The sequence below is a fragment of the Garra rufa genome, chromosome 21, assembly GCF_049309525.1.
Source record: "Garra rufa chromosome 21, GarRuf1.0, whole genome shotgun sequence".
In the NCBI taxonomy this organism is placed as follows: Eukaryota; Metazoa; Chordata; class Actinopteri; order Cypriniformes; family Cyprinidae; genus Garra; species Garra rufa.
Window position 1 is genome coordinate 13622017 of NC_133381.1, and position 11087 is coordinate 13633103.

The following is an 11087-nucleotide window of genomic DNA, read 5'->3' on the forward strand; positions in this document are numbered from 1 at the left end:
CTACTTTGAAGGCATCTTGAGTAAATCAGCTTCATATTTAAAGAGGCATATGCAAAACACATGAACAGGAAGCAACAAGACCTGTTTAGTAGAAAACGGAAGTCTGTTGCACATAAACCTTACTATCTTTTTTCTTTTTTTTTTTCTATAGGTCACATACACCTTTGAATTTTGCTAACATTTCTAGAATTTAAATAAGTCTGAATTGCTTTTTTCTGACTGGCTAAACAAACACACTCTGGAACATCCTGCAAAAGTAGCCACGCCCCAAACTCTCGCCATTGGCTGCATGTAAAATATATACGTTGACATCCTATCAAGCCGGAATGCAATGATTGGATGAACATTTTATAGTCTTCAGCCTTCCAGAAGATATTTTTAATATTTAGATCACTTTAATTATTGATTGCCCTCAGTATGTGAGACTTTCACATAGTATAACAAAAAGTGTTCCTTGAAAAAAAAATTATTCACAGAGAGCGCTTTTGAAATTTTGTCAAAGGCAAAATGCTGAAATACACACGAAATGAGTAGTAGCCATAGAAAACTGTAGCCAACACAGTAAATGACTTTGCAAATGTTTGTTTTATTTCATTAGATGTTTTATAAGAAAAAAAAAACACAATGACAATCAACACTTCAGCTTCAGAAAAACGAGTACGCCCGTGAAAAGACATCCACAATAAATACAATTCTGTTTTACTGAAGACACATGACAATTTAAGTCAGATCATTTCTGATATCTTCTCTTCAGATGTCCTCTGTTTCTTTGTTTGGTTTTCTTTCAGAAAATGGCTTTCTGTTTTTCTGCACCTGGAGCTGCATTAAAATTAAAACAGAAAGTGATATTTTTGCAGATGCAGATTTTCAGCCTGCAACATTTACAAGAAACATCTATGACCAATCTAGTTTCCAACTGGACACTCACCTTTGCTCCTTCAATGATGTGAGGATCCTTTTGTAATACATTCTGCAGTCCTTCCTCTGTATGGAACCCTATCCAGCAAAACCCTCTATGAAAACCTGTCTCTTTATCCTGTTAGACAAGATAGAAATCATCTCAGCACTAAAGGCTTTTGACAAGATGAAACATTAAATCTTATTGCGTTCTTAAGTTACTTACAAACGGCAGTAGACACCTCTTCACCTGGCCAAACTGGCCAAAATATTCTCTAATTTCCCCTGAAACCGAGCACAGTGCAAAAACATACATTAGACAATTATTTGTTGTAACGTTACATACAAAACATGATTACATTCTACACTACACTAACGAAGATGCTTCAGAGTTATGTAGGGATAATGACTTATTTAATTTACTTACACGCGTAACATTCATTTAATCTGATGTAAGATCAAATGATTAAATTACATCTTTTACTCACTCGTTGCGACGGTCCATGGTACTTTTGACACGAATACTTCAAACACCTTCTTCCCTGCTGTCGCTGCCATGTTTCGTCCTTGCAAATGAAGCTGACGGTGACCCCGACCACGTGACAAGAAGAAAAAATATTATTCCAATAATCTATACAATTTATAAACTTAAAATGTTGCATTACGAACCATTTTATATTCATAATTGTTATTTTATTTGCGTTGCATAATACATATATCTTAATCAAATCGAGGAATTGTATCGATGACGTCAGAGGTAGAAAGGTCACAAGATGACGGCAAAGATGGCAGCCTCCATAGTGGAGCATGGAGAAGATGCTTTTAGAAAATTGTTCAAGTTATACAAGAGGAGAAATCCTCCTCCAGACTTTAGCGAGGTCATTAATTTCTCCAAACCTTGTAATGACAAGGTGAGCCATTCATACGGAATATTTCTGTATTCATTAACTATGACAGTATAAGTCTTTCCTAAACGGTGTATAGGCCTAGTATTATTATTGATATTAATCAGTTATTATAATTATTTACGAATCTTGACTAAGTGCAGTGTTTATTAAGTCAGACCTATTAATGACAAGGTGTGTCGTTATTGCTATATTCATGTGTATGGCATTATACGTCTTTTCTATATTGTTAATATTAACACGTTATTAGAATGAATTATTGACTCACATTTATTAACTAATTTGTGACCCTGGACCACAAAACCAGTCATAAGAGTCAATTTATTTAATTTATTTAATTATACATATCTGAAAGCTGAATAAATAAGCTTCCCCTTGATGTATGGTTTGTTATGATAGGACAATATTTGGCCTAGATACAACTATTTAAAAATCTGGAATCTGAGGGTACAGAAAAAATCTAAATATTGAGAAAATCGCTTTTAAAGTTGTCCAAGTTCTTAGCAATGCATATTCCTAACTTTTGACATATTTACAACAGGAAATTCATGGAACATGAACTTTATCCTAATGATTTTTGGCAAAAAATCTTAATTTTGACCCATACAATGTATTGTTGGCTATTGCTAAAAATATACCCGTGCTACTTAAGACTGGTTTTGTGGTCCATGGTCACATTTGGCTATGAGTATAATATCAAGTATAATGTCAGATGCTTGCAGATTTAAGTTTTGGGCTTCTAGTCATCAAAATTGTCTGCTTTGCTAGGTTTTTACCTGTGAACTTAACTCCACTCATATAATTGAGGAAGATGTTTTCAAAGCTGGTCTTCGGCCGGTAAAAGACTGGAGGGCATTTGGTCTTCATGGATATCCAGGTATGGTTTAGATAGGCTGGTGGCAGTTTTGAATAATTAACAATCTGTATGTTCTCCAGCTTGATATTCTATGTGAGAAATGATTATGTTCATATCTGAGAACACAGAACACTGTTTAAAACATGTTTAAATATTGCTTCTTGATATGTTGTTTTTGGAATCTTCCATTTCTTCCTGTTTACTTTAGATGAGATTAAATTGACTATGTTGTCACTGTTGGAATGTAGGGTTTATCTTTATATCCAACCCATTCCTGCCGGGTTCTCAGCAGTACTGGGTAAAGCAGTGTCTGAAGACCTATCCACAGAAACCCAACGTGTGTAACTTGGATATGCATATGTCATCTGTGGAGACTGAAAACATCTGGGAAAAAAGTATAGATGCTATTCGGTAAGTCTAAGATCCTGCCTTGCACTGGCAACTTAGTAAAATATATTTTCATTGTATATTATTTCTGTGCATTTAGGCAATTTTTTTGTATAAACCATATGTTGTATATTTGTATTTTGAGTATCTTCATTCTCTACTGAGCTTGTAGAAAGTTTGCACTTACATCACAATTTGGTCAGTTACCCGGATATGTGGCCATATTGGCAATACTCAGATGTAAACAATAGTATGGATTGCACGGTTGATGTACTACTGAATGCATTGCTCTGCTAATTTATGCTGTCTAAATCATGGAAAAAATGTGTGAAAGCTGCTAAATCATATAGAGAAGGACTTAGTAAGCATTAGAGGGCACAATATTTTGAAAAACTAAAGTTAATAGGTGGTAAAGGTGCGTATGAGCAGTATTAATTATAATAAAGATATTAGTATAATATTTCACCTACCTGACTGTGGAAATTATAAGAATAAACACAAATGTTATCAAGATTCTTGCCCTGAAAATCTTGGTTCAGTTTGGCCAAGCGCAAACATCTTTTGTTCCATCTCTTCTCCTTGATTTTGTTATAACTAGGCAGTCTAAGTACTTGTCTGATCGATTAGTACAGCCCAGAATGACAATAATTGACCATTTTCAGCAGCAGTAATTGGCAAAATATGTGAGTTTTGCTCGGTTCAGTGACATTGTTTACATTCAGTGCCGCCATTATGGCCGATTGATGACGCATCATGAAAACACTCTATTCCATGCTTTCCTTGTGGCTAGGTCTGTGGTAATTTTACTGGGACCTAGATGGTAGATTTGAGGATTTGCAGTTTGTAAAAGCCTCTTTATCACAAACCATTTGTGCAAATGGTTTGTGCTGCTGCACTGCACCTGATCCATCTCACACTGTTCCTTATCTGAATGGGTCTGTGTATTATTACAGGAGGAAAGGTTGTGGGAAAAGAGAGCCCAAGACTCTGCTAGAAAAACTGCGCTGGGTGACACTGGGTTACCACTATGATTGGAACTCCAAGGTATTACATTCACTCTCTAATATGTTTTTTTATACATATGCTTTTATAATTCAATTTTAACTATGGGTACAACCATATAACAGTGAGATTAAAGAAGTAATTCACTTTCAGAACAAAAATTTACAGATAATGTTCTCACACCCTTGCCATCCAAGATGTTCATGTTTTTCTTTCATCAGTCGTAAAGAAATTATGTTTGCCCCCGAGTTTGAACTTCCAAAATGCAGTTTAAATGCAGCTTCAAAGGGCTCTAAATGATCCCAGCCGAGGAAGAAGGGTCTTATCTAGGGAAATTATCGGTTATTTTTTAAAAAGATTTACAATTTCTAAACTTTTTAATCTCTACACAGAGAACACACAGGCCCAATTTCACAGACATGGCTTAGACTAAGCCAGGATTAGCAGATAGTTCAATTAGGATATTTAAGTAATTTTTATAATCATGCTTAGAAAAAAAACATTACTGGTGTGCATCTTGAGACGAAACAAAGACACCGATATATTTTAAGATCAGTCAGTGCAAGTTTCTTTCAGTTCAAACAGCTCAGACTTACATTTTAGTCTAGGACTAGGCTTAAGCCTTGTCTGTGAAACCGGGCCACAGAGCTAGACAAGAAAAGCATTTGAGGTTAAACAGTATATAAATTGTAAAAAAAAAAAAAAAATAGAAAATAACCGATCATTTTGCTAGATAAGACCCATCTTTCCTCAGCTGTGATGGTTTAGAGCCTTTTGAAGCTGAATTTTGGAAGTTCAAACTCGGGGGCACCATAGAAGTCCATTATATGGAGAGAAATCCTGAAATGTTTTCCTCAAAAAACATAAGACATGAACATCTTGGATGACAAGGGGGTGAGTACATTATCTGTAAATTTTTGTTCTGAAAGTGAACTACTCCTTTAAAGAATCCTAAAAAAAAATATTAAGCAGCACAACTAACACTAAGAAACTAACAAACGTTTGTTAAGCAGCAAATTCTAATAGATCGTGTGACAATGAAATTAGTTATGGCTGCTGAAAATTCAGCTTTGCCATCACGAGAATAAATTACTATTTCAGTATATAAAAATAGAAAACACTTATTTCAAATTGTAATAATATTTCACAATATTACTGTTTTTTTAATATTTTTTTTTATCAAATAAATACAGCCTTCCCCCAACCCAAATTCTTGAAGGGTAGTGTACAGTATGTATGTTTTACAATTAGTCTAAACATTACCAGTATATACTATTATCATACTTTTATCATTTTGTTTTAATACCTTATTTTTTTGCAAAAAATTAAGTATTTTGCTGTTGAGTCTATTGTTTTTCCTGGAAGAGAGTAAGAGAGGGAGAACATTGTCCAGAATCTTATTAGCATTATTTGGTCCTTTCAGGACATTTCATCTCTAATTGTACAGGCCTGATGTCTGCCTGTCTCGTTTATATGCTAATTACATAAAAGTGTTTAGTCTTCTGTCCTATTAAATCAGTCAGGAGGTGCACACCGGATTCATTAGCTCTGATGTTGGTTTGACACCGTCGAACGTCTGACGGCAATCAGTGAATTTTAAGCAGAGACTCTTTCCTCTTCCCTTTAAGTAGAACTGAAGGCTGAGGCGTTCACCCCACTCGGATCAGACGTCTAAGCCGCCAGTTCAGCTATTCGGAGAAGCTGTGTTCATATGATTGTCCATTGATTACACTGTCACACATAACCACTGACAATAACCCACTGCGAAATAGAGTTGGGTATCGTTTGAATTTTACCGATTCCGATTCTTATCGATTCCTAATTCCGATTCCAGTAGGATAAAAAAATCCATTAAAAAATTTTAAGTTAAACATTTAGATGTCAAACATATTTATTCTGTCTTTTGCCTATGGTTTGCCAAAAAAATACCACAGAAAAAACAACTAGATTAATATAAATTTCAAACATGAAATTTTTGAAGACAAGTCATAAAACAGGAACAAACAAATCAATTAGCAATAACATAAATAAATAAAACCTAACAAATGGCAGGTACAGAAATCAAACGTTTAAAAACACTGCAGTTTTCTTTTCATAAATAAAATATTGATTAATCCTCGTTAAATTTACGAAAGATATTCTTCTTTGATTAACATTAATGACAGGCGGCACGTTTATTAGACGGCTATCTCTTTAAGACCGAACACCGATCTAAAAATACTGTTACAGTACACATAAGACAAAAAAATGCTGTGTTTATGATGATATACTGACGTATTTCGTGCATACTGGTCAATAAATGTGAAAGAGAAGTCAGTTCCGGCCCGGAACAACCTTTTCTGTAGTGGAAATGCACGGAACTGTTCGAGACCGGACACAGGTCGGGAACCCGCATCGGGACCGCGCTGTTCTCCGTGCTTGCGCTTCAGATGTGTGCGCTGTTTCTTCCTGACATTAAATAGTTTAAAATGCGAACGCGGGAAACGTTAACGGAATTGACAATGCTCGTGTCTTATCGAATACCTGGTTATTGGAAATTTGGAACCGGTTCCAAAATGAAACCCGTTCTCGATACCCAAACCTACTGCGAAAGGAGAAAGAACACTACAAAAGCTCTTTTAATAGTTATGTCAATCATGATGACAAAACATCTTTTTTTTTTTTTTTTTTTTTACATTTCATGATAAAAGAGCATCATGGTGGAAGCTTACTTATGCCACATAATAAAAAAAAAGATGTTTCCTACTTTTTATCTCACAATTCTCCTATTTTTCCGCACACTTGGAATTTTATATCACACAACTCTGACATTTCTTTTTAGAACTGTGACTGTATTGTTGAAATAAGTCTGGCTTGTGAAATATAAACTTGTAGTTGTGAGATAAAGCCGCAATTACCTTTTTTATTTTTTATTCCGTTGCAGAAATTAGCTTCCATACATCAAGGTTGTGTAGTGTTATGGATAATGATGAAGGTTCATGTAGGCTTACATTTGTACCCTTGAGCAAGGACTTTAACCCCAGCTTACCTGTACTACAAGTCTCTTAATAAAAGCGACTGCTAAATGACTACCTATAGTAAAAGGCCTACTCCTGTAATGAGAGGCATTTTACTCCATTGTACTATAATGAGGCAAGTGGTGTACTTTTCTGACCTGTGTTCGTTCTGCAGACTTACTCCCCAGACCACTACACTCCCTTCCCCAAAGAACTTCACTCGCTTTCCCACAAAGTGGCAGCAGCCTGTGGATTTCCTGGTTTTAATGCAGAGGCGGGCATTCTCAACTACTACCGGTCTGATTCGTCGCTTGGAATCCATGTTGACGAATCAGAGCTTGACCATTCTCGACCGTTGTTATCTTTTAGGTAAGAAATTCCTATTACTTATGAGTGTGGAAGTCATTCAAGTGGGCTTGGATTAATTAACATGGATGTGATGAGCAATTTAATGTTTTGTGCTTCAAATAAAGACAGTTTGAAAAACTGTTTCCGCCACTAAATAAAAAAAGGTTAATGCAACTTTTTTTCTCAGAATTGGAAGATATAAACTCACAATTGCAAGTTATAAAGTCAGAATTGCAAGATAAAAACTCACAAATCTGACTTTTTTTCCTCACATTTGTGACTTTAATTTATAAAGTCCAATTTTGAGGGATAAAAAAAGACTGATATGTTCTCAGAATTGTGAGTTTATCTGACAATTCTGAGAAAAGTCACAATTGTGAGAGAAATTAACAATTCTGAGAAAGTCATATTTGTGAATATAAACTCGCAATTCTAAAAAAATCACAATTGCGAGATATAAATTTAGAATAGCGAGATATAAATTATAAGTTTATAAGTTTATATAACGCAATTCCAAGAAAAAAGTCACAACTGCGAGATATAAATTCGCAATTCCGAGAAAAAAAAACACAATTGCAAGATAAAAACTCAGTTCTGTGAAAAAAGTCACAATTGTGAGATATAAACTTGCAATTCTAAAAAAAACACAATTGCGCGATATAAACTCGCAATTCCGAGAAAAAAAGCCACAATTGTGATAAAAAAACAAATTTATATCTCACTATTCTGACTTTAGTTTATATAACGCAATTCCGAGAAAAAAAATCACGATTGCGAGATATAAATTTAGAATAGTGAGATATAAATTCGCAATTCTGACTTTATAACTCTGAATTGCGAGTTTATATAACGCAATTCCAAGAAAAAAGTCACAACTGCGAGATATAAATTCGCAATTCCGAGAAAAAAAACACAATTGCAAGATAAAAACTCAGTTCTGAGAAAAGTCACAATTGCGAGATAAAAACTCGCAGTTCTGTGAAAAAAGTCACAATTGTGAGATATAAACTTGGAATTCTAAAAAAAACACAATTGCGCGATATAAACTCGCAATTCCGAGAAAAAAAGCCACAATTGTGATAAAAAAAACAAATTTATATCTCACTATTCTGACTTTATAACTCTCAATTGCGAGTTTATATAACACAGTTCTGAGAAAGTCACAATTGTGAGATATAAACTTGCAATTCTAAAAAAAACACAATTGCGAGATATAAACTCGCAATTCCGAGAAAAAAAGCCACAATTGTGATATAAAAACAAATTTATGTCTCGCTATTCTGACTTTGTAACTCCTAATTGCGAGTTTATATAACGCAGTTACGAGAAAAAAAGTCACAATTGCGAGATATGAACTCGCAATTCCGAGAAAAAAAATCACGATTGCGAGATAAAAACTCACAGTTCTAAGAAAACAAATCAACAAATTTATATCTCGCTATTCTGACTTTATAACTTTTAATTGCGAGTTTTTATAACGCAATTCCGAGAAAAGTCACAATTGCGAGATATAAATTCACAATTCCCAGAAAAAAATCACAATTGCCAGATAACTCACAGTTCTGAGATAAAACTCACAATTTTGAGAAAAGTCACAATTGCGAGATAAAAGCTCTCAATTCTGAGAAAAAAAATCACAATTGCAAGATAAAATCTTGCAATTCCAAGAAAAAAAGTCAGAATTGTGAATTTATATCTCACTATTCTGACTTTATAACTCTAAATTGCGAGTTTATGTAACACAATTCCGAGATTAAAATTCGCAATTCCGAGAAAAAAATCACAATTGTGAGATGATAACTCTCAATTCCGAGAAAAAAAAGTCAGAATAGTGAATTTATATCTCGCTATTCTGACTTTATAACTCTCAATTGCTAGTTTATATCACTCAATTCTGAGAAAAAAAAAAAGTCAGAATTGCAAGTTTATATCTTTTATGTATGTTTATTCAGTGGTGGAAACGGTCTTCCATAGAATGATGGGAAATCTCATGGAAGCATGTTAACTATCAGTATGAATTAAATTGTATTTTCAACATTTACAGAGGAAACTCAATTTAAATTTATTTTAAAATTAATCAAAATTCATGGCCAATGCCAAGAAAAGAATTTTAAGATTTTTGTCATAATTTTAAAATAATTAAAAATAAATCATAAATTAGAGTTTTTAATTGTGAATGTTTACAGCACAGTTTAATTCACACCCATTATTTTTAGTGTTTAAATAGCGATTCTCGGAAAACAATGGTCATCATTATGTAAAGATAATGTTCATGTGTGTTCATCTGCTAAATACCATCACTCCAATGTGATTTAAAGGCAGTGTTCATGATTGGACACACAGAGGTTGTGCATGTAGCATCTTTTCCATACAGCATAAGAACCCTTTTGTCCTTTGATGTTAGTTTTGGGCAGACTGCTGTATTCCTGTTGGGCGGTACTAAGCGTGAAGACCAGCCCACGGCCATGTTTATGAACAGCGGTGATATAATGGTGATGTCAGGCCCCAGCCGCCTACTGTATCACGCCGTACCCTGCATAGTCCCCGCCCCCGCTGGAAACGTGCTGCCATCCTGCCTGAGCCAGAGACCAGAAACGGAGGCACAGGATGATGATATCATCCAGAGTGTGTCTGAAGAGGATTGGGATGTTTGCTCCTGGTACTTGCAGACGTCTCGGGTAAACGTGACCGTTCGACAAGTGCTTGCTTCAGGGCAGAACTTTCCAAGTTCACAGGCATCACATCTGTCGACATACAACTGTGAGAAATCAGAGGAAGGGACTCAAAAAAATAAGAAGAGGAAAAGTGAATCAGGCTATGAGCGTGATACCTAACGTGCCTGTTTTGAGTTTCATCCGAGTTATAATTTATGTAAAATGCACCTGGTATTAAAAATTGTACATAGATCTGCAAATAAATGCATTGTTGTGATCACTTCCCAGAGCAGGTGTTGGGAATACAATATAAATGCACAACTGCGAGAAATAAAGTCAGAATTGCAAGATAAAAACTAGCTTTTTTGCTTAGAATTGCGAGATAAACTTGCAGTTGCGAGGTATCAAGTCAGAATTGAGTGAAATAAACTCGCAATTCAGTTTTTTTTTCTCAAAATTGCTGCGTGATATAAAGTCAGAATTGCAAGATAAAAACTCACAATTTTTTGAACATTTTTCTGGCTTTTTTTTCTCAGAATTGTAATAAACTCGCAATTGCAGAATTTAGTGATTAAAAACCAGCAGTTTTGAGAAATAAAGTCAGAATTGTGTGAAATAAACTCACTATTGTCAGAAATAAAGTCAGAATTGTAAGATAAAAACTCACAATTTTTTGAACATTTTTCTGGCTTTTTTTCTCAGAATTGTAATAAACTCGCAATTGCAGAATTTAGTGATTAAAAACCAGCAGTTTTGAGAAATAAAGTCAGAATTGTGTGAAATAAACTCACTATTGTCAGAAATAAAGTCAGAATTGTAAGATAAAAACTCACAATTTTTTGAACATTTTTATGGCTTTTTTTTTTCTCAGAATTGCGAGATAAACTTGCAATTGTGAGATATAGTCAGAATTACGTGATGAACTCACAATTCTGACTTTTTTTTTTCAAAATTGCGAGATAAACCCGCAATTGTGAGTTATAATGTCAGAACTGACAGATAAAAACTCACAATTCTGACTTTTTTCTCAAAATTGCGAGAT

General features: G+C 34.4%; 2 protein-coding genes across 2 annotated transcripts; one reads left to right on the top strand and one right to left on the bottom strand.

Annotated features, from left to right (window-relative positions):
• Positions 1 to 566: 566 nt before the first annotated feature.
• slirp (SRA stem-loop interacting RNA binding protein) lies at positions 567 to 1462 on the bottom strand. The gene is made up of 4 exons (XM_073827243.1): positions 1386 to 1462; positions 1124 to 1182; positions 929 to 1036; positions 567 to 819 (listed from the first exon to the last, which is right to left on the bottom strand). Exons 1-4 carry the CDS (start codon positions 1453 to 1455, stop codon positions 751 to 753), a joined length of 306 nt encoding a protein of 101 aa, XP_073683344.1. The 5' UTR covers positions 1456 to 1462; the 3' UTR covers positions 567 to 750.
• Positions 1463 to 1680: 218 nt separating this feature from the next.
• Positions 1681 to 10709, top strand: alkbh1 (alkB homolog 1, histone H2A dioxygenase). The gene is made up of 6 exons (XM_073827242.1): positions 1681 to 1808; positions 2571 to 2679; positions 2907 to 3069; positions 3999 to 4089; positions 7219 to 7412; positions 9796 to 10709. The coding sequence occupies exons 1-6, from the start codon at positions 1683 to 1685 to the stop codon at positions 10223 to 10225; spliced, it is 1113 nt and encodes a 370-aa protein (XP_073683343.1). The 5' UTR covers positions 1681 to 1682; the 3' UTR covers positions 10226 to 10709.
• Positions 10710 to 11087: the final 378 nt, after the last annotated feature.

Bases quoted from the DNA above. Each gene is read 5' to 3' on its own strand.
- slirp (XM_073827243.1), bottom strand. From the start codon at position 1,455: ATGGCAGCGACAGCAGGGAAGAAGGTGTTTGAAGTATTCGTGTCAAAA. The intron at 1,183-1,385 runs GTGAGTAAAAGA...GCTCGGTTTCAG, and splicing joins ACCATGGACCGTCGCAACGA to GGGAAATTAGAGAATATTTT. The intron at 1,037-1,123 runs GTAAGTAACTTA...CTTGTCTAACAG, and splicing joins AGAGGTGTCTACTGCCGTTT to GATAAAGAGACAGGTTTTCA.
- alkbh1 (XM_073827242.1), top strand. From the start codon at position 1,683: ATGGCAGCCTCCATAGTGGAGCATGGAGAAGATGCTTTTAGAAAATTG. The intron at 3,070-3,998 runs GTAAGTCTAAGA...GTATTATTACAG, and splicing joins AAAAGTATAGATGCTATTCG to GAGGAAAGGTTGTGGGAAAA. The intron at 4,090-7,218 runs GTATTACATTCA...TTCGTTCTGCAG, and splicing joins ACTATGATTGGAACTCCAAG to ACTTACTCCCCAGACCACTA.